This window comes from Lontra canadensis, unplaced genomic scaffold (genome assembly GCF_010015895.1).
Source record: "Lontra canadensis isolate GAN:19392208 unplaced genomic scaffold, GSC_riverotter_1.0 scaffold17, whole genome shotgun sequence".
NCBI lineage: Eukaryota > Metazoa > Chordata > Mammalia > Carnivora > Mustelidae > Lontra > Lontra canadensis.
Window position 1 is genome coordinate 23,247,597 of NW_022631011.1, and position 27,840 is coordinate 23,275,436.

General features: G+C 44.5%; 1 protein-coding gene across 6 annotated transcripts in view; it reads right to left on the reverse strand.

Moving 5' to 3' along the window:
* The window catches only part of GREB1L (GREB1 like retinoic acid receptor coactivator), a 269,159-nt gene that overhangs the window by 1,994 nt on the left and 239,325 nt on the right, over nt 1-27,840 (reverse strand). For 5 of the 6 annotated variants that reach the window (XM_032859791.1, XM_032859794.1, XM_032859789.1 and 2 more), the window contains 13 exons: nt 24,315-24,430; nt 23,489-23,733; nt 20,244-20,821; nt 19,930-20,032; nt 17,017-17,172; nt 16,600-16,739; nt 14,169-14,330; nt 13,815-14,019; nt 5,991-6,156; nt 4,852-5,079; nt 3,805-3,946; nt 2,796-2,996; nt 37-175 (listed from right to left, as the gene is read on the reverse strand). In XM_032859791.1, the coding sequence (XP_032715682.1) occupies nt 37-175; nt 2,796-2,996; nt 3,805-3,946; nt 4,852-5,079; nt 5,991-6,156; nt 13,815-14,019; nt 14,169-14,330; nt 16,600-16,739; nt 17,017-17,172; nt 19,930-20,032; nt 20,244-20,821; nt 23,489-23,733; nt 24,315-24,430 (2,581 nt within the window). The remainder of the gene's footprint in view (nt 1-36; nt 176-2,795; nt 2,997-3,804; nt 3,947-4,851; nt 5,080-5,990; nt 6,157-13,814; nt 14,020-14,168; nt 14,331-16,599; nt 16,740-17,016; nt 17,173-19,929; nt 20,033-20,243; nt 20,822-23,488; nt 23,734-24,314; nt 24,431-27,840) is intronic. The other variant, XM_032859795.1, reaches the window with a different exon arrangement.

Below are 27,840 nucleotides of genomic sequence, written 5' to 3' on the forward strand. Positions count from 1 at the left end.
GGCATTCATAAGCAAAAGGCACTAAATTTGACTTACCTTTTAGAAACTTAAATTTCTTCAGAAGATCAGCACCTACAAAAGAGTCACAGAGGTACAAGAGAAGTCCACTGAAAAACACCCCTTCACAGCTGACATTGCTGGAGTGGGGCCTGGAGCTGACGTAGCATATGGCCACCTGGAATCATCAAGCAGACATAGCATGGGCATTTCAAAAAGCAAGCAAAACATCTATACTTTAGCTGAGTGAGTCAGTACCTTCCATTTTAGGTATTTCAGGGTAAGGTAAAGGAGGTAAATTTTTTTATTGAAACTTAAATAGATTGGTTATTAAACTCTGTAGCTCTTTTATTTAGTGTGCCAAGTTTTAATCTATTTAAATCTTGTTTCTCCTAATGAAGGACAGTTAGGATTAGTAGTAAGAAACAAAACAGGCCTCTCCACGTAACTGCCTTCCACACAAAGGCATACTTAAGATTTAAATGTTTTGATTAGAAATTGTTTATTCTCATCAATAAGGTAATCAGCTTTTCATTTACATGAACTTCAATTTTCAATCAAACAGAAGCTTCAAACAGTACATGATTTTAAGTAGGCCCCACACCTAGTGTGGAGCCCAGTGTGGGACTTGAACTCAAAACCCTGAGATCAAGACTTGAGCTGAAATCAAGACTTGGATGCCTAACCGACTGAGCCACCCAGGCACCCCCAGCAGTGCATAATTTTTTATTTATTTGGGAGAGACAGCGAGAGAGCGCACAAGTAGGGGGAGCGGCAGGCAGAGGGAGAGCAGGAACCAGACTTCCTGCTGAGCAGGGAGCCCAATGTGGGGCTCAATCCCAGGACCATGACTTGATCCAAAGGCAGATGCTTAACTGAGCCACCCAGGTGCCCCACGGTGGATGATATTTAAAATTTAGTTCAATATGGCTTGCATGTACAGAATATAACTTTATAGAAATTACAGGGTAATAAGATAGTTGGGGAGACCTTGAGAACAATGAAATGGCTTAATATGTGGACCTGACCACTTGGCTCCAAATACTGGTTTTGCTGCTTCGTAGCTAGTAGGAGACCTTAAGCAGCTTCCTTCATTTACCATACCTCAGTCCCTTGTCTGGGAAAAGAACAGTAGTACCTGTTTCATAGGACTGTTTTGTGGAATAAATACTATAAGCTGTTAAGTAGGTATTCAGTGAGTGTTAGCTGTTGTCAGACAACGCAGTCTTTAATAGTTAATAACATCTAGAGCCCTGGACCCTGGGGTAGAGGATTTTGGAGATACCATAAAAGGCACTATTACACCTGATGGTTTTTAAGGTTCCTTCTACCTCTAAAATTCTACAATTCATGGTCCAACCCACAGTGTAGATTACTGAAATTTCATAAGAATAAGAAGTGTTTATGCTATTTGAATTAAAAATTAGTTCACAGGGGATGCCTGGGTGGCTCAGTTAAGCTTCTGCCGTTGGCTTAGGTCATGATCCTAGGGTCCTGGGATTGAACTCCACGTTAGGCTCCCTGCCCAGCAGGGAGCCCGTTTCTCCCTGCTTCCCCAGCCCTCAACTTATGCTCTCTCTCAAATGAATAAAAAAATCTTAAAAAAAAATCAGTTTTCAGAATTGAATACAGTTGTCTTTCAGTTTGAAAAATTGTGTATGTCAATACACACACCAAAAAAGCCAAAGAGGAAATAATAGTCTACCAAAATATTACTGTTCCCATTACAAGTGATTTTTTTCCTTTATACCTTTCATTTAAAAAAAAAAAAAATCCTTGGGGGCCTGGATGACTCAGAGGGTTAAAGCCTCTGCCTTCGGCTCAAGTCATGATCCCAGGGTCCTGGGATCGAGCCCCGCATCGGGCTCTCTCCTTGGTGGGGAGCCTGCTTCCTCCTCTCTCTCTCTGCCTGCCTCTCTGCCTACTTGTGATCTCTCTCTGTTGAATAAATAAATAAAATCTCTTAAAAAAAAGAAAAAAAATCCTTACAAAGAGTATATTATGTTAATGAATAGAATAAAATATTTTGAAAACAATACTAATCATAGAGGAAAGCTTAGTGGTAGAAGCCCTTAAAGTTCTAAAGGCCATCAGTGGTCTAAAGGTGTAAGTGACAGATTTTTTAAAAAACTAAAACTGATGGAGAATTTGAGACAGACAAGAAAAAGAGTGGAAAATGAGGAAACAATGGAAAAGAAAAATTCAGGAATAGAAAGTAGTGAAGTGACAGCTCTAAAGGTCTCCTGTGATCCCCTAAGTTGTACAACAGTCACGGAGCTCCTCTTCTGCCTAAAACAGTGGCTAAGACACTGTGTGCCTCTGAAGAACTGTGTCTTGTGGAGAAACATCATGTGATTATAAGATGGTCTGATAACTGCTTCCTTCCAAAGTCATGGGTAGGCTCCTCAGTGGAACTGACCTTTGAGCTAAGCTGTGAGTCTTCACTGGCTCACTGTGGAGCGCTTGAAGTAGGTATGGGGAGGGACAGTTGCCATCACATCTTGTGTGAGCCTTTGCAATATGTCACAGGCTCCTTCTTTGTCTCCATTTAAAATTTCAAATGGGAAAGAAATGGAAGTTGGGGTGCCTGGGTGGCTCAGTGGGTCAAGCCTCTGCCTTTGGCTCAGGTCATGAACCTCAGGGTCCTGGGACTGAGCCCTGCATCAGGCTCTCTGCTCAGCTCGCTCTCTGCCTACTTGTAATCTCTCTCTCTCAAATAAATAAAATCTTAAAAAAAAAAAAAAGAGAGCGATAGATGGAAGTGGATAAAAGCACAGTACCAGCCCTCTTCCCTTTACCTCTGGTCCAATGTTAAGGTAGCAGTCAATGGCCAATACAGGACTCTTGAAGTTATGGATGGCTTTGGGGAAGAGTTTGTAGGAAGCGTGCTGAAGGAACTTCTCCAGGAGAAACTGCGCAGGGGCTGCCAGTAGTGTATGTTCACTGTCGGGAGCACAGACATACTGAAGGGGCAAGATGGGTGCTAAGCTCTCTGACACCTGAAATCAGAGCCAAGATTATGTGAAATATGTCTGTCACTGGATGAAACAGGCAAGGAAGAACTGCATTGCATACTAACAGTCCCCAAATAAGAGCAGTAGCACAGTGACAGATGGTAGGGCTAAACATAAGTGTGTTATTCTTGGGTTCTGAGAAAGTTTTTTCCCCTTGGGAATAGGTTGGGTCTAACAACACACAGCAAGGGAAGGAGAAATGTAGGGTTCTTTGAAAGTTACTGCATTTAGCAACATTGTGAAGGCCCACAGGACGCCTTTCTCAGTGCTGCTGGATGTGCACAGGTTAAATCCCATCCCATCAGATCCAAAAAATAAAAGCAAAGAGGTTTCTAAGCTCCACTGCGGAAATCACATATTATAAATGATTAGATACCAGTAAATCTCTTAAAAGAATTGGTTAGGTCCATGGAATTTACTCTCAACAAGTGCTGATTGGTATTACTTTCTTAAAAAAGAAAATGGCAAAGGAACAGACAAGCATCTTAATTTTCACTTATGTATTAAAGAATGTAAAGATGTTAATTTTGCCAGTTTATGAAGAGAATGTTAAGTTTGAAACTTGAGATTTGATGGAATTGTTAAGCCTTAAGTCTAAAGAAAGGTAGATCTGTTGACTTCACATGTTACGTTTTGCTCTGGGTGAATCCTCAGTAAGGGGAATGAGACTGCAAACTTGGCATTAAGAACTGATTCCCTTGTGTTGTATCACTTTCCAGTCAAGTGCCAAATAACAAGGACTGGTGAGAAACTGTCTTAACTTTCAACAGTAGAATCAAGCTTGCAAACTTACCATGATCTTTGGTTTAATGATAAAGTCCCTTTGCCCTCCAACCTGAACATGTTTCTTCATGAGACTGAAGTTATTAAAGCGGCAGATGAGCAGGCCACTACTGTTTGTTCTCAGGTTAAAGTCAACATCTTCACAGAAATACCTGAATCATAATCACAGGGATAGGTCTTTGACTACCTGGCACATCCCAGCCATGTTCACCACACACAGATGCATCACAGCTGTTAGGAGACAGACTCCGAATCAGCCTTGCCTTCTGGAGCTGGCTGGTCCTCTTAGCACTGGCCTGTGAACCCCCTAAATTGGGCACTGCAGTCATTAAAAGGAGGAGAAAGTGAGATGGCTTTGGCCCCAGATAACCAAAGGGGCCTGAACTGAAGCAGGACTGCACATTCTGTATGCTCCTGTGGGAAACGAATGCACACATGCTCCCAGTTTCAAAATCCTGGCTGCAAACAACATGAAACAGCTCCAGCATATTCTAATAGTTACAGAGGTGGTGGCTGACATAAGCGGGACTAAATGATCCCTGACATTCCTCACTTGGCCATCTTGGATTTTCCAGGATGGGTATGTTATTTATTCAGGAGGCAAGACCAGGGCTAGCCTGCTCATTCCGGCCTGCTGGCCCTTCCCTGAAGGATCCAAATCTCTGGATTTTACTAACATTTAGGGAAAAGGATTAACTTACAAGTTCTGAGGATGAAAGAGTTCACCTTCAATGGATTATGGGTCCACACACTGATTTGTGTTTTGTGTTAATAGTTTCTGTCCTGTTTTAGTTCTTGTTGAATAATGGGATAGCTAAAGTAGGTTTTCTAAGCCCTTCATGTTGTAATTCCTGTTTTTTTAAGGGTCTGGGTCAGTTTGAGGGACTAGGAAGGGGCACTTTGGGGCTTGTGATCCACTCCCCCTCCTTGTCCATAAAAGGAGATTCTCGGTTTTTCAAAGACCAAATCAAAGGAGTAGACCCATTATAGGTGTCAGAGTTGGACCGAAGCAACCAGTAGGTACCAGGATTACTTGCCTCCAGGAGGCCTGACTTACCTGTTGAAGTCGTACTGTACATTCTGAGTCAAGTCTATGTTAAGGAGAATGAAGTCATGCACGTGGCACCTAGAAAATGGGGCTTTCAGGCTCTGAGAAGTCAACTTGCTGCTCCATTTCTGGATGCCCAGGATTGCATAGTGGATGATTTTTGGTGTTGCTTCAATATGCTGCAAGACACTCTTCAAGGACACATTCTTACTGGAAACTCCTGCTTCCATGGGCTGGCTAGGAAATGTAAAATTGGTTTAAATAAGAGATCAATAAATATTACTGAGAGTTGTTTGTTAAGGGCTAACACTACTATACAGTATTAATATCTGTAAAGGATAAAATTAGCTGGTTTACTTTATATTACACTGGGATAGAAAAGGTCAAGCCTAGTTTTCATGCTGCCCGTCACTGCCAACTTAAGGGAGTGGTCTTATGGGGGTAGGGCTTACCATGTTAAGGCAGAGAAAGAAAGCCGGCCCATCTCAAAATGAAGCACATTTTGAAGGTTAGAAGCACACAGGTATACCTCTGGTAATTACGGTGTAACAAAGGAATATTTGAAAACATCACTGGCTTCATATCCGCAAGTGGAAACAGGCACAATGTGTGAGCCAGAAGGGCCTAAAGGTCACCTGGAAGTGTTTCGGAGGGGGAGCTACTTGTATTTTGGGGCCATTTATTGCTTAGGACTTCTCCAGGTTTAGCATTTCCTGGTCCTCATAGACCCATTTTCACCACTGTCCTAGTTAGGAGAACCACGGATTTTGGCTCAACCCTAATTTCAGAGGTGAGGGAATTGAGACAGAGATTAAATGACTTTCCCTTTTCATCCGGGTAGTTACAGAGCAGAGCTGGGGTTAAAAAAAAGGTCTGACTCAGGAGCCAGTAGACTTTATAAAACAGCACTTTCCCACAGACTTTATAGCAGACCAAAGCCAGGATGCAGAAATAGCCCAGGAGCATAATGGCACACTGAATCTCTAAATTGAAGAGAGTGCTAGTGAGGGTAGTCTCCTGAATCATTGTTTTGCTCTGGAAAGCTGTACCTCTCTCATTTACTTCCATGCATGACTATAGCCAAGGAAAGGATCTTCTTCACAGCATTAGGTCATACTTCCCTAGAACGGCGTGGCAAGTACTACTACCTGCTCTGATCCTGAACACTGTGAATGTTCCACAGAACACACGAGTCATCCATCACAACGATGAAAGGCCAGACACACTGGCGTTTGACTCCCAGTTCTTCCAGGCGGTTCCTCTCCAGTTCCAGATTGTGGTAGGACAGCTCCTTAATGAGAAACCTGGCAGCACCTGGAAGGCAACATAACCACAAGCTGTACCTCCTTCACTCGGGCTTGACCCAACCCCCCCCACCACCACCCCAGACAACCTTCTTTCCAAGGCATGCCTGTTCATGTGGTGAGCATGCAGGGTGGGAGGGTCAACGAATTGTTCAGAGCAGTGGTTCTCAAATGAGTAAAAATAAGGAGTCTGTTTAAAAATGCTGATTCTGGAGCCCATCACCAGAGATGCACTTTAAGTCTGATAAAAGGCCAAAAACCAGAGCAGTCTTTGATAATGCAGAGGATTCATGCACTACACTTTAAGGGGTTCTGCAAGAATCCAGTTTCCCTGACGGGACAAAGGATACCATGTAGAGGAAATGCGTGTAACTGGTTAGTTCCTTTTAAAGCTGTAAGATGCGCTCTCAGTCCTAGAAGCAGCCACTTGCATGTCCTGCTCTAGAGAGTAGCCAGGGTTGTGGTGAGTGGGTATGCTGCTTATACTAATGTATCCCCTGCTTTAGGAGATAGACAGCAGTGTTTTTTGAAGAAGATTCTGGAAACTGGCATCCTTTCCCTAGATGGGCTTTTTTTTTTTTTTAAATATTTTATTTATTTATTTGACAGAGATCACAAGCAGGCAGAGAGAGAGGAAGGGAAGCAGGCTCCCCGCCAAGCAGAGAGCCTGATGCGGGGCTCGATCCCAGAACCCTGAGATCATGACCTGAGCTGAAGGCAGAGGCTTTAACCCACTGAGCCACCAAGGCGCCCCCTAGATGGGCTTTTTGCAAGAGGCGGTATGGTATAGTAAAAGACTGGAGCCAAGCTAGTAACATTTAATCCTGGTTCCACCACTTTCTAGCTGTGTGACAGTGAAAAAGTTAGATCCCCTATGCCTTGGCTTCTCCATCTATAAGAAGGCAATGATAATGTCCACTTCACAGGATTGTTGTATGGTGTTCACGACAGTGTCTAACATGTGGTAAGTACTTAGTATTAGAGATTATTAAGAAGATGATGATCATTAGATTCATCCATATTGTTGCAAATGGCAAGATTTCATTCTTTCTGTGACTGAATGATATTCCATTGTGTATATATGCCACATTTTTATCCTTTTTCACTTATCAATGGACACTTAGGTTGCTTCTGTAATTTGGCTAGTATAAATAATGGTAACTCAAGCCAGTCAGAGAAAGGAAATACCACATGATTTTACTCATAGGTAGAATTTAAGAAACAAAATGAACGAAGAAAAGAAGAAAAAAAGACAAACCAAAAAACAGTTACCTATAGAGAACAGATGGTTACAGGGAAAAGGGGTACAGGTTGGGTGAAATAGGTGAAGTGCATTAAGAGTACACTTATCTTGATGAACACTGAATAATATATAGAATTGGTGAATCACTATATTGTACATCTAAAACATAACACCATATGCTAACTACACTGGAATTAGAACTAAAAAAAATTAAGATAATACTCATCACAGCCAAATTTTATATGAGTGGGCTACCTGAAAATGAAAATGTAGGTAATGAAATGAAGAGATTAAACAAGGCTATTAGATCTATGGAGGAACCAGAAAAACAGTTTGAACAGATCAAGGGTACTACTAGAGATTAAGGAAAATCTACCTTCCAGGCACATTTGTGTAATACTTTGTATTCTCAATGTAGTAAGGACCATATATGAAAAGCCCACAACTAACACTGTAATGGTAAAAGACTGAAAGCTTTTCCTCTAGGATAGAACAAGACAAGGATTATTCCATTGTACCACTGCCACTTGTATTTAACACAGTACTAGAAATCCTAGCCTGAGTGATTAGGCAAGAAAAAGAAAAGGCACTGAGGTTGGAAAGGAAGAAGTAAAATTATCTGTTTGTAGGCACATGACTTTATATGTAGAAAGCCATAAATATTCCACACACACATACAAACTGTTAGAAATAATAAACATGAATTCAGCAGAGTTGCAGATACAAAACAAAAAATCAGTTGTGTCTCAATACGCTAACAATAATCTAAAAGGGAAATTAAGAAAACAATTCCATTTACAATGGCATCAAAAAGAATAAAATACTTAGGAATATATGTTTAACCAAGCATGTGAACTATCTGTACATAAAAAAGTACAAAACATTGCTGAAAAAAAGTAAACATGACATGGGTAAATGGAAAGACATCCATGGTCATGGATTGGAAGACGTAATATTGTTGAGATGTCAATATTATCCAAAGTGATCCACAGATTTGATGCAATCCCTATCAAAATCTTAATGATTTATGTGTGTACAGAAATTAAAAAAGAATCCATCGTTAAATTAATGTGGAATCTTAAGGGACCCTTAATAGCCAAAATAACCTTGAAAAAAGAACAAAGTTGGAGGTCTCACAGTTGGCTGATTTCAAAACTTACTGTAAAATGAGAGTAATCAAAACAATATGGTAGTGACATAAAGACAGACATATAGGCCAGTGGGATAAAAATGCAGAGCCTAGCAGTAAGGGCCCAACCCTAAGGACCTGTACAGTCAAATGATTTTTGACAAAGGTGCCAAGACCATTCAATGGGAAAAGGACAATTTCTTCAGCAGATGGTATTAGAAAAACTGATATTCCCATGCAAAAGAATGAAGCTGGACCATTACACTATATAAAACTAAAATGGATCAAAGATCTAACTGTAAGAGCTAAAACTATAAAACTCTTAAAAGAAAATAGGTGAAAATCTTGCTGTTGTATGTAGCAATGATTTGTTGGATAGGACACCAAAAGCATAGCCAATGGAAGAAGAAAACTTATAGTTGGACTGCATCAAGATTTAAAATATCTAAGCACCCATAACCAGCAAGGAAATTGAAGAAGCAGTAATCAAAAATCTCCCAACAGACAAAGAGCCCAGGGCCAGATGCCTTTCCATGGGAATTCTACCAAACATGTAAAGAAGAAATAATGCCTATTCTTCTGAAGCTGTTTCAAAAAGTAGAAATGGAAGGGAAACTTCCAAACTCTACAAGGTCAGCATTACTTTGGTCCCAAAACCATACAGAGACCCCACCAAAAAGGAGAATTACAGACCAATATCCCTGATGAACATGGATGCAAAAATTCTCACCAAAATACTAGCCAATAAAATCCAACAGTACATTAAAAGGATTATTCACCATGACCAAGTGGGATTTATTCCTGGGCTGCAAGGGTAGTTCAACATCTGCAAATCAATCAATGTGATACACTACATAAGTAAAAGGACAAGAACCATATGATCCTCTGATGTAGAAAAAGCATTTGACAAAGTACAGCATCTTTTCTTGATTGAAACTCTTCATAGTGTAGAGATAGAAGGAACATCTCAGTATCATAAAAGCCATATTGAAAAGCTCACAGCAAATATCATCCTCAATGGGGAAAAACAGAGCTTTTCCCTTAAGGTCAGGAACATGGCAGGGATGTCCACTATCACCACTGCTGTTCAACATAGTAGTAGAAGTCCTAGCCTCAGCAATCAGACAACAAAAAGTAATAAAATACATTCCAATTGGCAATGAAGGAGTCAAACTCTCACTGTGCAGATCACATGACACTCTACATGGAAAACCCAAAAGACTCCACCCCAAAGTTGCTAGAACTCATCCAGGATTTCAGCAAAGTGGCAGGATATAAAATCAATGCACAGAAATCAGTTATATTCCTATACACTAACAAGGAGACAAGAAAGGGAAATTAAGGAGTTGATCCCACTTATAATTGTACCCCAAACCATAAGATGCCTAGGAATAAACCTAACCAAAGAGGCAAAGGATCTATACTCAGACAACTATAGAACACTCATGAAAGGAATTGAGGAAGACACAAAGAAATGGAAAAATGTTCCATGCCCATGGATTGGAAGAGCAAACGTTATTAAAATGTCGATGTTGGGGCACCTGGGTGGCTCAGTGGGTTAAGCCTCTGTCTTCGGCTCATGTCATGATCTTGGGGTCCTGGGATTGAGCCCCGCATCAGGCTCTCTGCTCAGCAGAGAGCCTGTTTCTCCCTCTCTCTCTCTCTGCCTGCCTCTCTGCCTACTTGTGGTTAATCCAAATTGGATTTATCAAATAAATAAAATCTTTAAAAAAAAATTAAAAAAATGTCGATGCTTTCTAGAGCAATCTACACACTCAATGCAATCCCTATCAAAATACCATCTACTTTTTTTCCACAGAACTGAAACAAATAATCCTAAAATTTATATGGAACCAGAAAAGTCCCCAAGTAGTCAAAGGAATGTTGAAATAGAAAGCCAAAGCTGGTGGGATCACAGTCCTGGACTTCAAGCTCTATTACAAAGCTGTCATCATCAAGACAGTATGGTACTGGCACAAAAACAGACACATAGATCAACGGAATGGAATAGAAAGCCCAGAAACTGACGCTCAAATCTATGGTCAACTAATCTTTGATAAAGCAGGAAAGAATGTCCAATGGAAAAAAGACAGTCTCTTCAACAAATGGTGTTGGGAAGATTCGACAGCCACATTCAGAAGAATGAAATGACCATTTCCTTACACCACAGGCAAGAAGAGACTCAAAATGGATGAAAGACCTCAATGTGAGACAGGAATCCATCAAAATCTTGAGGAGAACACAGATAGCAATCTCTTTGACCTCAGCCACAGCAACTTCTTCCTAGAAACATCGCCAAAGGCAAGGGAAGCAAGGGCAAAAATAAACTATTGGGACTTCATCACGATCAAAATCTTTTGCACAGCAAAGGAAATAGTCAACAAAACCAAAGGACAACTGACAGAATGGGAGAAGATATTTGCAAATGACATATCAGATGAAGGGCTAGTATCAAAACTCTATAAAGAGCTTATCCATCTCAACACCCAAAGAACAAATAATCCAATCAAGAAGTGAGCAGAAGACATGAACAGACATTTCTTCAAAGAATACATCCAAATGGCCAACAGACACATGAAAAAGTGCTCAATATCACTCAGCATCAGGGAAATGCAAATCAAAATAACAATGTGACACCTCACACCATCAGAATGGCTAAAATTAACAAATCAGGAAACAGGTGTTGGTGAGTATATGGAGAAAGGGGAACCCTCCTACACTGTTGGTGGGAGTGAAAGCTGGTGCAGCCACTCTGGAAAACAGCATGGAGATTCCTCAAAAAGTTAAAAATAGAGCTACCCTATGACCCAGCAATCACCTACTGGGTATTTACCCCAAAGATACAAATGTAGTGATCCGAAGGAGCACATGCACCCAAATGTTTATAGCAGCAATGTCCACGATAGCCAAACTATGGAACAAACCTAGATGTCCATCAACAGATGAATGGATAAAGAAGCTGTGGTGTATATATACATATATATATACACCATATATATGTATATGCCATATATATGTATATATACATACATACACACACACACATACACAATGGAATACTATGCAGCCATAAAAAGAAACAAAATCTTGCCATTTGCAATGATGTGGATGGAACTAGAGTGTATTAAGCTGAGTGAAGTAAGTCAATCAGAGAAAGACAATTATCATCATCTCTCTGATATGAGGAATTTGAGAGGCAGGGCAGGAGGGTCATAGGGGGCACAGAAGGAAAAAAACAAAAAGATGAATTCAGGGAGGGAGACATACCATTAGGGACCCTTCATCTCAGGAAACAAACTGAGGGTTGCTGGAGGTGGGGAGGGATAGGATGGCTGGGTGATGGACATTGGGGAGGGTATGTCCTATGGTGGGTACTATGAATAGTGTAAGACTGATGATCCACAGAACTGTACCCCTGAAGCACATAATGTATTAATGTTAATAATAAAAGAACATTTTGCTAAGGGAAATAACTCAGACACAAAAGAACAAATATTGTAAAGGGGCGCCTGGGTGGCTCAGTGGGATGGGCCTCTGCCTTCTGCTCGGGTCATGGTCTCAGGGTCCTGGGTTCAAGCCCCTCATCGGGCTCTCTGCTCAGCAGGGAGCCTGCTTCCCCCTCTCTCTCTGCCTGCCTCTCTGCCTACTTGTGATCTCTGTCAAATAAATAAATAAAATCTTTTAAAAAAATTTAAAAAAAATGGCTAAGATGGTAAATTTTATGCTGTTTTATTCCAAATAAAAAAATTAAAAATTAAAAATAGTTTGCATGTATGTCTTTGGCATATACGTTAGTTTCTCCTCAAGTTATTGCAAAAATGGCAAAACTGGCATTAAGCAAATTCATTCAGATCTGGGATGAGGAAATTCACCTAAAGACTGGTAAGGCACAGAAGGGGGGTAATTTGAGGATCATATTCATATGGAGAAATATTTGAGTTAGTTTGTGGATTTGTGGTTTTGGAGAGGACAGAGGACCAGGAATATGTAAAAACCTTAATCCACTTGATATAGAGTCATAAATATGGAAAATAAAATCATATTCAAAACTAGTTTTTGAAAATATTTTAATCCCATATTAAGGCTAAACTTTAAGGAAATGAAAAGGGATGGAAGGGAGAACAAGAGACGAGACTTAATGGGACGCCTGGGTGGCTCAGTGGGTTAAGCCGCTGCCTTTGGCTCAGGTCATGATCTCAGGATCCTGGGATCGAGTCCCGCATCGGGCTCTCTGCTCAGTGGGGAGCCTGCTTCTCTCTCTCTCTCTCTCTCTCTCTCTCTCTCTCTGCCTGCCTCTGTCTACTGTGATCTCTCTCTGTCAAATAAATAAAAATAAATCTTTAAAAAAAGAGAGAGAGAGACGAGACTTAAGAAGGAAGGGAGAGAGGTGGACAGATCAGCGGAGGGAGAGATGGTGGGTGGGGTGAGAGGGAGAGAGGTGGTGTTGGTGCCTGGTGCCGGGATGAGAGAAGATGAGAACCTGGACAGGAGAGGAGTGTAGATTTAGAGATCTAGAGAAACTACTCAGGTCTCCTCTGCATTCTCTGTTTCTGGGCAGGATGTTCCTACGTCCCTCTAAAGCATCAATGAGCAACTGTTGGTCTTCAGTCCTACGGAGACTGCAGACACTCACAGGAGCAGATGGGGAATACGGTTAAGAACTGCGATGCAGGAAGTGACCAGACACACAGCTCTGAATCCAACTGGAGGTCTCCTACATCCACAGCTCTGTCACACGCTCAGATAACCATGTGCTCCTTTGATGACTCAGCGCATTGCTCTTAAACTCCATGGGGAAAAGTAGGAAGGACTTTGTCCGGGTACTGTTAAGATGGCTGCCATACACAGTAATGATGCTTCCAATTTCTGGTTGTACAGGACCCCCTCTTAGAACTTGCCACGTGACTTTAAAATGATTAGCAATGACTCAGGGACACCTCCAGATCCTTCCGGACCGTAGTGAGGTGCTAGCTCCCCTCCTCCTCACTGTTCCACTCCTGCCACAAGGGGCTCAGTCCTGGAAGACTGGCAACCGACTCTGGGAAGAATCCCAAACCCTTCCCGGAACGCTTAATCTACCAGTGACTTCTTCAGGTACTAGCCCTCGGAAGTTAAAATTTTGCTAAACTGCAGATAAAGGGAAAGGAAAACTCAACTTTAAAGAAGAATCAAAAGTCCTTTGGTCCGGTGGATAGGATTCTTTCTAGAGGCTGGGGAACCTCTCGAAGTCTCCCGTGCGGAGAAAGGAGGTCCCTTGATCTTGCAGCCCCTCTCCGCACCCCGGGGGGCCCCTTACCCACGCCTGCGTTATTGAACATCCCAGGGAGCACCAGCATGATGTGGTTGGGCCAGTACTTGCGGTACAGAGGCATCTCGTATTCTTTGACCACCAGAAGGTGCAGGTGGCTGATGCCCTCCATGGCATGAAAGAGGTTTAGGAGTCCGTGCTCATGGCGACCACTGGAAGGAGTGAAAATAGGGCTCTTGACTGCATTCAAATTCTGCTGAAAGGGGAAAAAAAAAAAAAAAAGAACCAGAGACCAAAAAGGGAAATTAAAACCCTTAGATTTAAGAAGTTTGGAGAACCCAATCTTGTATGTTGGGTCTGTTGGTCTGAAAGCAACGTTCGCATCCAAACACTGTCACCCACCTTGTCTGACACCAGGGGCAGCCGCATGCTCTCCAGGTGTTTGCCCTGCTTGCTGAAGACAAAATGACTCTCTTTGGACTTGGGAATGATGAAATAGAGCTGCACCTCTTCTCCCAGCATAGAGGAAGAGAATGTGAATGCGTGAAGAGTGGAGTCAGACATCTGTGTTCGTAAAGAAGGAAGGAAGGGGATGTGAGCTCATGGTTTGCAAACTCCTAGACCAGTCATTAAGGTTGTTTTTAAGAGAGGCAAACTGAGCCGATCCTTCTCCAGGCCACCAGAGCTGCTTGTGCCCATAACATCAGAAGAGCAGGAAAGGCAAATGCTTCATCTTTTAATCACTATCAGTGACGTGATAGCCAAGCATCTGCCTTCTACACAGCCTCCCTGAGGGTGGAGAAGTTTCTGTTGCTTGGCATGGTCTTTGCATTCCTCATGTTCTTTGAACCGCTACCACTCGGTTTTATGCAGAGGTTAAATATCCATGTGGGATGTCCTGCTCTCTGAACATTTTCAAAGGTGCCCAGTTAAAGGGGAAAATCACTTTCATTTATGTGAGTCAGGCTAGATAAATATCATTTTTCTAGGTAAAACATTAGGGCCAACATCACTAAAATGCCTCTGTGGCCCCATCTTTCCTAGCTATAGTAGAAGCTGACGAAGTTTGAATAGTCACTTGACCTAGAACTCTGGGTTCCAGGAAAAGACCAATGGACTTACTGAAAGAAAATATAAATCTGTCATCATCAAGACAGCATGGTACTGGCACAAAAACAGACACATAGATCAATGGAACAGAATAGAGAGCCCAGAAATAGACCCTCAACTCTAAATCTGATTTATTTTTTAAACCGCCAGAAAGTTGGGGTACCTGGGCTGGCTCAGTCAGTATAGCTCTTGACTCTTGATTTTGGGGTCATGGGTTCAAGTCCCATGTTGAGTGTAGAGCTTAAAAAAATAAAATTATTTTTGCTTCAAAGTTCAAATGCTCGGGATGCCTGGGTGGCTTAGTCAGATAAACATCCAATTCTTGATTTTGGCTCAGGTCGTGATCTCAGGGTTGTGGGATCGAGTCCCTCTTTGGGGTCTTTGCTCAGCATGGAGTCTGCTTGGGATTCTGTCTCACCCTCTCCTGTTGCCCCTCCCCCCTCTGAAAATAAATAAATACATCTTTAAAAAAATGATAAAGTTCACATACTCTCTCAGTAACCCATCTTAGTGAATAATTACATAAAGGTCTTTATGACAGTATTTGGGCTTCATGAAAGGATAGCATCAGTTTTCAGCAGCAGCTAGAAATCAGGTAGATTTCCCAAGAGTTTTAACCTAAATATTACATTTCATAGGAAAAAAGTATTGTAATTCTTCCCTTACATTCTAGTTCATTCTGCTTCACAAGTGTGGGAATATACTACTTAGTGAGTACTACAATTATAGAAACTAACTACACAGATGGAGGATTTTTAATAATTTTCTAAAAGCTGATGATTTATAGACTGGGGCCTTGAATCTTCTATATTCTGTAAAGCATTGTGAGTTGATTACAAACCCACCCACCAAAAGTTTTCAAGAACACCAAGAAAACAAATGGGACATAAAAGGTAACATGTATTAGAAGAGCAGAATGATCAATCCAGTTTTTCAGTATATCCCTTCTAGCACCTTGTGGGAAAAAGGTAAAGAAAGACCTGGTCCTTCAGACCAGAAGCAAGTTTGGGGGAAGTCCCATCAGCATGTCCTACGGGAAGGAAGAGCTGTTCTAGGTGTTCAGAACCAAGCCATAAAAATCAAGAATGTAAAGTGGCAGAAAGGAACATAGAACTTATCCCCCACATGGGCTCTGGACTGTCTTTGTTGCCCTTCACACCTTTTATGTTTATAGTTGCTCTGGCCAAGAAGAAGCCAAAGACTATGGAGTATTGGCTCATCTTCTGTGGTTCTACCTCTCACTTCTCTCTCAAGAAAAGATAAATACTGACTCCTCTGTATGCCTAGGGATCAAAATCACCCCACACTGGAGTCAGGATATGACTTGTCCGTGCGGATCAGCAGACCTATTTCCAGCTCAAAGGGCACACCCTGTGGACTTGTTAGGTAACAGCACCATTTTTGTCAACAACCCTCTCACCAAATCTTTTTCAGGATCACAGATAACAGCTAACCTCAATGGGACACATGGAACCATTTCCATGGAATGACTTCAGAGGCTAAAACTCAAGCTTCTTTCTCTCCCTTCTTCTCCCCCTGCCCACCATCCTAATAAGCTCACGGTAATGTTAATTTAATCACTTCCCACATTCTGTTCACAAATGAGCGGCTCCATCTCGTGAATGAGGTGTCCTCTGTCTAGGGCCTAAGACTGGGAGCCGTATTTTTCAGTCCTGACTCACAAAATCCACGTTGGGCGACAGGCAAGGACAAAGGGCCACACCTGGGAGGCAGAGGTGAAGTCCATGTACTGCTGGCATTGCTCGCAGTGGTGGAAGGTGTTGTAGGCCGCGTACTTGGTCAGCATCATGGACACCGTTCCTCGCTTCCTGGGCTCCTCGGCTTTGGCATCCTTTATTGCTTCTGTGTATCAAGGGGCAAAAAACCTTGCCATGATATGCATGGAGCCCCTACTCCTGGGAAAAAAGTCCCCCACTCCCTGAAAGGCTCTTCTGAGGATTCTATAACTTAGGCCCATGAAGTCAGGTACGAAAAGTAAAAGGTGGTCAATACATGTGCAAGAGAAGTGAAAAGCAAAGAGGAGAATTCCTTTAAATTTCTCTCAATGAGAGATTTCTCTGCCTGGATGTAGGTGCCCTGTGACCTGCAGAGAGGCACGCCCAGCTCTGCTTGCACTGACCTTGCTTGACCCCTGCCAGCTTCTCCGTATAGACCAGGCTCATCAAACGGTACTTGGGATCGTGAACGCTGACGTCAAAGGGCATTTTACTGAAGCTCTCGATGTCAGGCCAGGGCTCTCCCTCTGACTGGCTGACCTCACTGCTTTCACTGTGATCTAGGACAAGAAGAAAGAAAGTGCGCAGAGCAGCCAGACTGACCAGCCTCCCAGCCGTCCTCCCAAGTGTCAGGAACGAGAGGTTTTAGGAAACATGACTCCCAGATGGGTGGACAAAGGCATTTGTGAAAAATGATCTCCCAGGTCTCAGGGCAGAGGGGCTCAGATTTATCCCTTCAGGCCCAGGAGGAAAAAATGCCCTCCAGCAGGAGGGACTCATGGCCTCACTGGTCCCAGCATGAACCTCTACAGATCTGGTCCGCCAACTCCCGCTTCTAAGAGATCGATCGACTAGTCTCCCATCCCAGCTCCCAAAATGGTCTGGAAAGCTTATTTGATTTTGAGTGATCTAAATTCTCCCTCACAGTTTTCACTGTGGAATTTTAAGATATTCACAGCCTAAGAGATTTTTGGGATGCACTGAGCAAGATTCCCAGGGTCTGCTGCATGGGAGAATCACCTGGGAGCTTGTAAAAAAAATCCCCGTGCTTAGGCCACCACCCCCACAATCGATTTTAGTCCCCAGACACCTGTCACGGCAGTTAAAGCTGCTTAGGTGGCTCCAACACGCAGTCGGGCTGGAGAGCTAGAAGCCTCAGGTGTGAGTGCAGACCGCTCCTTCCTACTTCACACCTGCAGCCACCGCCCCCAGCTCCCAGGGAGCCCAGTGACTGTAAGAATTCCAGAAGGTGCACTGAAAGTGCTCAGACATGGCTGGCGAAGGGGGCTATCCAATAGAGGATAGTTATTGTCATTATTAATAAGATTCGTAAGATCCAAAAGCTTAAGACAAAGGAAGAAAGAGAAAAGCTTAAAAAAAAAAAAAGCCTAAAGACTACAAGTACAGCTATTATTTTTCGAACACAGTATCATTTATTGTTATATCCCTGAGCTAAAGTTTGCATTTTATTTAAAACCCCAAACTTGGGGCACGTGGGTAGCTCAGGTGGTTAAGCCTCTGCCTTCAGCTCAGGTCCTGCTTCCAGCATCCCTGCTCAGTGGAGAGTCTGTTTCTTCCTCTCCCTCTGCCCCTCCCCCTGCTCGTGCTCATGCCCTCTCTCAAATAAATAAATAAATAAAATCTTTTAAAAAAATAATTAAAACTCAAAGCTCATTCTAGTTTTTGTTTTGTTTTGTTTTAAATATCATCGTGGTTCTCCAGAGCAGCATCACATTCACCTGCACTGAACTGAGGTAGAAGGAATACAGCCAGACTAACCGCACGTCTCGCTACAAAGGCCGGGTTTGCCTGTTGCCCCAGCTGTGGCAGATTCTCTCAGAGCCCATCACACAGGTTAAAGCCCTAGAGGAGATCCCCAGAATGGGATCTGAGGAGAAAATTAAAGGTGTCGTTGCCTTGTGGCGCCCAGGGACTTTGTGGGAAGATTGGTGAGATGACAGTTTCCTCTTTTCTTGTCTGTCTGCCTTTGTCCTCTTGGTCCCAGTCCCCTCTCCGCAGCCCTAAGTGTTTCGAGGCCAACCTGGAGCTCTGGGTCTGCTCTGTGGTGGGCCTGGGGGTCTGGTGCAGCTCAGGTGGGGACACAAACAAGGAGAGGTGGGTGGGAAGATGGGATTGCGTGTGTTTGCAATCATGAATATGAGCTGGTGAGAAGTGGAAATAGGGCCAAAAGTGATAATAAAATGATTAAGATATGGCTGATTTTGCTTAGTCATGCTCTGGACTGAACTAGTCCTTTAGGCTTGTCACAGATCTAACTATTTAGGACAAGCAAGTGGGGTGAGGTCTGAGGGCCAATCTGACAGAAGAGGCCAAAGCCTTTACTTTTTCCAGACTCATCTTTGAGGCCCGTGGAAGAGCTTGTCTGATTACCCCTATTGCTCGCCTGCTCTCCCTTCCAGCACAGGCCATTGCTCCAAGCATGAAGCCCCAGTTTTGAGGCCACACTGTCCTCGGCTAGAGAACTAATGCTGGCTGATCCCTGCTCACACTCGCTTTCTGGCTTTGCTGGGTGGGCTACCTTGGAACCCTCCTACCGGTGACCGCTGGCCAGGAAGGGTTGGGAAAGGGGATACAGGCAGAAGAGGGTGGGAGATAATCTTCTTAAAACCAGCCCCCACGGGGTGCCTGGGTGGCTCAGTGGGTTAAGCCTCTGCCTTCAGCTCAGGTCATGATCTCAGGGTCCTGGGATGGAGCCCCGCATCGGGCTTTCTGCTCAGCGGGGAGCCTGCTTCCCCCTCTGCCTCTCTGCCTACTTGTAATTTCTGTCTGTCAAATAAATAAATAAAATCTTAAAAAACAAAAAAACCAGCCCCCACAGCGCTGTCAAGCACCAGCTCCTCCATCTTACTGTGAACGAGAAGGGGTTTGTTTACGGCGCTAGGTTTCGTTCTGCACAAAATTTTAATTTCATTATAGGAATCCATGTACCTTGCCTCAGAGCCTGCTGTTAAAGCAGGAGTAACCAGCGAGTATCAGGCACGCCCTGGACCCTAAGCAGAACACTTCAAGTGAATTTTAAACCCACAGAAGCAATTAATCCACCTACCAGGGCCTTCTAAGATGTCTCTTCGCCCTGCCTCCTGCCGGGGGTTGAGAGGGGAGGCCAGCAGAGGTGGAGGACTCCACCAACTTAACTAAAAAGTGGCCGCCGTGTCCTCACAGCCGTTTGCTAGCACGGAGCCCTCGGCCTCCGGATAACCCTGCACGTCGGCCCCCCGGAGGCCCCGCAAGGCGAGTTGGGGTCAGTGTCTCGTATCTCGGCCCGCGACCCCACACTGCCGGGGTTCGGAACTCACCCGTGTTGATCTCTCCCTCATCATACACGTCCACCTCCAGGAGCCTGATGAGCATGCGGAAGAGGATCCTAAGGAACTGCAGGTAGGAGCCGGTCTTTCCCACCTGAGGGAAGCGTTTTTTAGTTGGGGAGGGGGAGGGGTGGAGAGCCAAGGAGAAGAGAGACGCGATTTTACACCTGGGCTCTTGGATCTCTCCTGCCCCTGAGGCCGGAGCGAAGGCCTCATGGCTCTGGTCATTCCCACCCCCGCCCCCACCCGCACCCCCGCTCGCGCGGCTCCCCGGCTCCCTTCCTCCTTGGGGGCCGCGGGCCTACCTGAGGGGGGCCGGTCAGCAGCAGCCGCCGGGGGTGGCAGGTGCGGGCGCCGGAAGCGGGGTCCGGCTGGTTGCTGAAGTCGGCGTGGTGCTGTCGAGCCGAGGTCCACTGCCGGTAGTAGAGGGACTGCTCCTCGCTGCTCATGTCCTTGTGCAGCAGCGGCCGCAGGGAGCTCACCCAGGCCACGTCGGCGTGCGGCAGCAGCGAGGAGGACGCGGGCGGCTTGCCTCCTCGCGGGGAGCCCAGCAGGCTGTAGGCCGCCTTCGATAAGATCACGATCGGGGGCAGGGTGGCGTGTAGGCCCCCGCAGCCCTGGGGCGGCTGCCCGGGCCACACTAGGGCCCGGGGGCCCGAGGCGGAGGAGGACGAGGACGGCTTGGAGGTGGTGCTGCTGGCCATCTGGGGGCCGAGGGAATCGCACTCCTGCTTCAGGGTCTCCCCAGCTCCCGCTGTGCCCGTGGAGACCCCTTCATCCAGCCCCATGCTGTTGGCTGGGCTCTGGAAGCTGGGGGTCAGTGACAGCTTCTGGGACTTGTCGGCGGTGCTGGAAGAGCTCACCCCGTTCTCCATGATGGAGCCTGGAAGAGGACGCCATACCCTCCATCAGCAGGGCTCGGCTATTTATTCCTTGGCTCCTCCCTGCGTGCGGGGTAGGCTAGACTGACTTTCTGCCCGAGGGCTGTGGCCTCTCCAGTCCCAGATGCTGCTTCCTCTGCTGACTTCCTTGGGCCCAGGATGCTCAGGGCGCCCTGGGAGTAATTATACCCCCAGGTATAATTACCTACAGCTCCTTTTCTAAATCCTACCCCCATCTTTGTAAATGGCATAATGTTATTAAACTCTCCTCGGTGACCTCATTTGGATATGCCTCCTGATTCATTCCGGACCCTGACCCATACAGGCTCCAAGTTCCAGTCCTGCCCCAGGGCATCTGCCACCTGCTAGGGTCCAAGGGTCTCACACTTCCGCTTGTGGAGAAGTTCCCCAGGCTGTAGCCACTTCCATGGATGCCCAAACCAGCGTGGGGAAAGTCTCCGTGTGAGAGAGGATGTGAGGCACGATCTACACTCAATGGTCTTGCTTTCGTCTGTGCACTTGGCCAATTCACTTCAAATATGTCTTCCCCTCTGATGGGTCAGCCACTCTTGCATTTGTGGACAAACCAAAAGCTCCTACGTTCAGGTCTGACCACCTTCTCTGAGCTCAGACTGGTGCTGCTAGGCACGTCGGTCAAATCCCAACCTCAGGGGATCCCAGAGGACAGCCAGGAACCGGACGCTTTTGCAACCAAGTTGCTCCACTTGCTCATCTGACTTTTGTGTCCTTCCATCTTATACAAGAAGCTGCTTTTCCCCCCTCACAGCCTTGACCTTTGGAGCCTGTACACTTTGGGCAGTGAGCTTTCCCAAGGACCCTTCGAGTCAGCCCAAGGCTGAGGGATGTGTGCTCAGTGATGGGAGCACAGGCAGATCAGGTTGTCCCTAGAGGGAGGAAAGCTAAACAGCAGAAGGCAAGCCATGACCTTTTTGCCAGTTAATGGGAGCAAGGCTAAAGTTATGTGAGCCTTGGGGGCAGCTCTGGAAGTGCAGGGAAAGGGGGGACTCTGATTTAAAAGCCCCAGTAAGGAGGTAAACACCCCCTCACCTCTCCCTCGCTGATGCTGGTATCCAGAAACTCCCAGATGTGATAGTTCCCCTACCCTTCTGGTACTCTTCACTATCCCCCAAATCTCTGGGGAGCCTGGAGTTGGGGGAGTGTGTAGAGAAAGGTACAGTCCTGACCCCTGGCTGAGGCAGCAGCTCTGCGCACCCAGTAGAACAGTCTTCATGCTCTCCAGGCTAAGGGTCCCTATCAACACAGACAGCCCCACAGATGACTCTGCCTCTTCAATTCTCACAGCCATTCGACAGCAGCTGCCAGGATGAACAGACACATTAAGGCTGCTTTCCACTTGAGTTTGTATGTGTGTTTGCTTGTATGTGTTAGGATGATGGAAAAGGGGGGATGTGGGAAAGAAGAATGTTCATGGTGATCTCTAGTTGTGGGGTTTTCATTTTTATTTATTCATTTATTTTAAAGATTTTATTTGAGGGGGAGAGAGCTTGCACACATGCTGGGGTGGGGGGCAGAGGGAGAAGCAGACTCCCACTGAGCAGGGAGCCTAATGCGGGGCTCAATCCCAGGACTCTGGGATCATGACCTGAGCTGAAGGCAGATACGTAGCCAACTGAGCCACCCAGGTGCCCCTATTTATTGTTAGAAGTAATCTTCATCCCCAATGTGGGGCTCAAACTCACAACCCCAAGATCAAGAGTCTCATGCTCTATTGACTGAGCCAGATGGGCACCCTGGAGTTTTGATTTTTTTTTTAAGGTTTTATTTATTTATTTGACAGATCACAGCAGGCAGAGAGAGGGGGAAGCAGGCTCCCCGCTGAGCAGAGAGCCTGATGCAGGGCTCCATCCCAGGACCCTGAGATCATGACCTGAGCCAAAGGTAGAGGCTTAACCCACTGAGCCACCCAGGCGCCCCTGGAGTTTTTATTTTTAACCTCTTCTCTATCCTTTGTTACATTCTCCAAGTTTTCTACGTTGAGTTTTATTACTTTCCTAATGAGAAAAAAAATGGAAACTGCTGCATTTGCTGTAATATAATTTATCAGAAGACAGTTCATGCCGGGCACGGCTACAGGCCCTTTCAGTAACCCTTCAGGAGAGGGGCTGGCAGGCTGCATGGTGGGTCAGCACAGCCAGTGACCCCAGAGTAGCCTTTGGTCTACCAACACTTGCCATTAACTGCTTATAAAAGTCATTCATTCATTCATTCATTCACTCACTCATTCATTCATTCAAACACTGTGCCAGGTATAAAGCCAATGAACACAAACTTCACAGCTTTCAGATCTAGAAGGAAAAGAAGGCTTCTGTGCAAATATCAGATGTATAATATCCCTGAGGTGATTAAGGGTAGAAAAGACTAGGGAAAATGGTGCAGGCTGGGGTTGGTAAAATTTATTTATTATACTTAGCTCATTACCAAACTCTTCATTAAATGTTTGCCCATAGAAGTATTTTGTGGCAGTTCAAGAGTTAGGTTTTCCAAGTACCTCTCCTGGAGAACTGAGATCTGAACAGGATTCCGGAGTCAAGGAAGGCTCCTCTGACATGAGTGCAGGGTGTGAGTCATGCCTCCCCACCCACTCCTTCCCGTCCCCGCCCACTGCAGAGAGAAAAGGAAGCACTGACCCGAGGTTCCAGTGACAGCACTACTGTTGCTCTGTGGCCTCTCCAGGTCGATCAGCAGCTCATCAGCATCATTCTCGCTGGCGGTGGCTCTCTCCTGCTCCTTCCCGCTAAGGTCCAGGGCAACAGCGGGGCCCCGGATGACCTCTTTTGAGACGTAGCAGCACGCCAGACCCACCTCCTGCTCCAAGGCTGTGCGAGTTAAGTAGCTTGAGTCGATGAGCCGCAGGTCACAGTACTTCAAAGACCTGCAAATAAGTTAGGGTGTCTTGGGTGAGCCCATCTGGCCTGGAGTCAAACCTCAGCTTTGTCATCTCCTTGTTGTTATGACCTCGCACTAGCCGCTTCCTTTTCTCTAAGGTTAAAACAGAACAACAGCGCCTGGCTCACAGGCTTGTTGTGAGAGCATGTGGATGACGCAGGGAAGGTGTTTGCAGCAATGCCTGACCCACTGGCAGCATGCGGCTCGTGCTGTCTTTATTGACGTTGCTACCTTCTCGTCCTCAGGCCCTGGGCCCTTTAGAACTTGGGAACAGCAGATGAAGAGACACTTCATCCAAATAAAACGATCCCAGTTTGGGGCAGATTTTTTTTCCTCCCTGCCCCTCTGGCGGCCCTGCTTTGATGCGGAAACACTTCTCACTGTGGCTACCTTCCATTCCCCCAAATGCTGGGCAATCTCTGGAAAGTCCAAAGAAAGAGGCAAGGAAGGGTGTGTGTCTTTTCCCTCTGAAGAAAGTGATTCTCTTCTTCTTTGCCCAACGAGTGAAATGGCTAAGTGTCAGCCGGGCAACTAATGAAAAATGAGAACTGACCATTCGCGTTGTACCTGGGAAAGGTTTCTCCAAGAGGATCTTTGCCAGTTAATATCACGATACAAGGCAGACCTTCTAAATCTTGGTATGTCCGAGGGGTCCACTCTTCTGGTTCATTTCCTCTCCAGGTCTGTAGAAAGGGACCCATATGATAAAATTAAAACCCTTATTTAAGTTTCCACTTCTTAAAAGGTTTCTAGGTCCAGATTTTATATGCCTTTGTGCTTCCAAATGACTTCCAGTGTGTGTGTGTGTGTGTGTGTGTGTGTATGCGTGTGCGTGCACGTACTAAATTGCTCTTAAAAAGCATAATAAAGCACTCTGGAAGAATGTGGCCTTCAGTTTTATCTCAGTAGGATAATACAGGAGATCTTGGTGTACATCACACAGTAGCACACAGGCCAAAGAAACATACAATGTGAACGACCTTGGATAAACTACCTGACTCAAGGCTCTCAAATATACTTTCTTCATGTAAGGGACAGACTTCCGAGACAGACTGACTGAAAAAGATAACTTCAGTTACGAATGACTAATAAAAGCATCTCAACAAAACTCCACGAAAACAGACATTTTCACCATGAAAATCGTGAAGTTAGCTACCCTTGATGGTTATTTCTTCTTTCTCTCTATATAGATTTTCAAAATAAGTGACAAGTAATTGGCTTGGGGCTCTCAAAAGTCTCTCTCAAGAAGGCTAAAAATATAAACAAATCTGGATCAATTAAAACAACAACCCTGCCCCTTAGAAGAGTAAGGCAATTAGTTTATGGTTTCACAAATAACCTATGAAGCATCACCTTCTGATATAGATGAACACATATGTACACTATGTATATCTTTAATAAACGGAATGCCAATCAGTGAGAAGAAAAAAAAAACCCACCAACTTGAAAGATGTTCAAAAATGAAAAGATCTTACAGATTTTTATATTTTAGAGCAGAAAGAAAATAGGCTGTGTCTTAAGTAGATGAGGTGGTTTCTACTACTTTTACAAAGTGTCTAGCGTTTAACTATGCTCATAACAGCTTTCCAGGAGGAGTTATTATAGGAAATAAATGGACACTTCTGGTAATGCTTTAGGGAACAAAAAGTAAGAGATGTTAAATAATGCATACACTTCATTTTTTTAAAAGAGTTTATTTATTTATTTGACAGAGATCACAAGTAGGCAGAGAGGCAGGCAGAGAGAGAGGAAGGGAAGCAAGCTCCCCGCTGAGCAGAGAGCCTGATGCGGGCTGGATCCCAGGACCCTGGGATCATGACCTGAGCTGAAGGCAGTGGCTTTAACCCACTGAGCCACCCAGGCGCCCCAAAACTTCATTTTAAAATAGACAGGTACTTCTTTTGCTAAACACAAAATGGGATAAAAAGAAATCTAATAGGCAAGAAAAAATGTAATAAGATTTGATTAATGATTTGTTGGTGTCTAGATAAAATAGCCTTTAGAAATAAATATACCCACAATTATTCAAATAAAATATACATAATTTATAAAGTGGGAAACACCTTAACCTTGTTTTTTTTAACTTTTTTTTTATCATATATTTACATACCAAAGGGAAATCAGTGGATCTATATAGCTGTTTACAATTTTGAGAGACTTTTTTTTTTTTTTTTTTAGAAAATCAATCTATCCAGGTACTTGGGTGGCTCAGTGGGTTAATCATCTGACTCTTGATTTCAGCTCAGTCTTGATCTCAGGGTTGTGAGTTTAAGCCCTGCATTGGGGTCCATGCTGGGTGTGGAATGTACTTTTAAAAAAAAATCTATCAAAAATATTTTTTTAGGGATGCCTGGGTGGCTCAGTCAGTTAAGCGTCTGCCTTTGGCTCAGGTCATGATCCCAGGGTCCTTGGACTGAGCCCTGCATCGGGCTCCTTGCTCAGCGGGGAGCCTGCTTCTCTCTCTGCCTGCTGTTCTCCCTGCTTGTGCTTTCTCTCTCTCTCTCTCACTCACTATTTCTCTCTGTCAAATAAATAAATAAAATATTTTAAAAATATATTTTTTAAATATTAGAAGAAAGGTACCTACAAAATTTCGATTTTCCATACATTGTCATGTCAAAGTGAGTATAATAACACTTTGATTTAGAGTAAACAATTTTGGGAACAGGAATCATTTTACTTATATAATCTTTGCATTGGGCTCATGATGTCCCTGACACTGAGGCTCTCCTTGGATGGATTTCATCTCCTAGGAACGATCCACTGGTCATGGTTCTACAAATAATGAGGTCGTTATAATGATGGGATAAGGGATATTATGTTTAACTCTATGAAAAGATTTATTTTTCAAAGGTTGTTAGGGAAATCTTGCTTTTACTCTTGACCAGTCAGAGCTAGCCAAACCACTACAACATGCTTTCCGTCCCTCTGCTACTTCTGATGAAGGATGGTTGTAGTTCTTTGACGGGCTGACCATGCCTTCAGGATGATTTCACAGCAGAGCATTTATTTATTTATTTATTTAAAAAAAAAGATTTTATTTATTTATTTGACAGACAGAGATTACAAGTAGACAGAGAGGCAGGCAGAGAGAGAGAAGGGGAAGGAGGTTCTCTGCTGAGCAGAGAGCCTGATGTGGGGCTCGATCCCACGACCGCAGGATCATGACCTGAGCTGAAGGCAGAGGCTTTAACCCACTGAGTCACCCAGATGCCCCATTGCAGAGCATTTAAAACAACACAAAAGACTGGGTGGGCACTGAGTTCAAAAAAATATGCGGCTCAAGGCCAAGGAAATTTGATCAAAACCTCACAGGCCCTCTGGAGGAACTGATTTATTTAGATTTAAGTCTTGTATCCTTCCAGAATGCTTGTCATCACTTTTATGTGATAATTAGAGGGAACCACAAAAATAAGGCCATCCAATGGAAGAAGAGGCAGAGGATGTTACCCAAGACTACAGATAAAAGGCACACCTACCTACCCATGCCATCCTGACAGTGGTGAGGGAGGCTGGTAACTTAGAAATAAATACATGAAGGGGCACCTGGATGGCTCAGTTGGTTAAGCATTTGACTCTTGATTTCGGCTCAGGTTGAGATCTATGGGTTGTGGGATCAAGCTCCGGGTCGCATTCTGCACTCAGTGAGGAGTCTGCTTGAGGATTCTCTCTCTCTCTCCCTCTCCTTCTGCCCCTCCCCTGGCTCATGGTTTCTGTCTCTCTCAAATAAGTTAATCTTTCAAAAAAAAAAAAAAAAAAGAAAAAGAAAAAACGAAATAAACCTGTGAAGCAGAAACCACCCGGCAAGTGTCAGTCTTGCTTAGGATATGAACATTTCCATGGGATTTCATATTTTTACTTCCACACCAAGGAGAAAGGATGGATTGATGGGATCCACTGGTTTTGACAGTACAGAAATCTCTTTTGTGCGCCTGGCCCCTGGCAGCTACTCATACAAATTGAGAATCTGAGAAAGACTGGACCCTGCCTTCATGTATGGCATGCTCTCAGAAGAGTGCTCACAGAACCACTGCTGTCTAAAGGCCCTGAAGCTGATTCTGATGTGCTAGCAGCCAGTTAGGACTCTTGATCT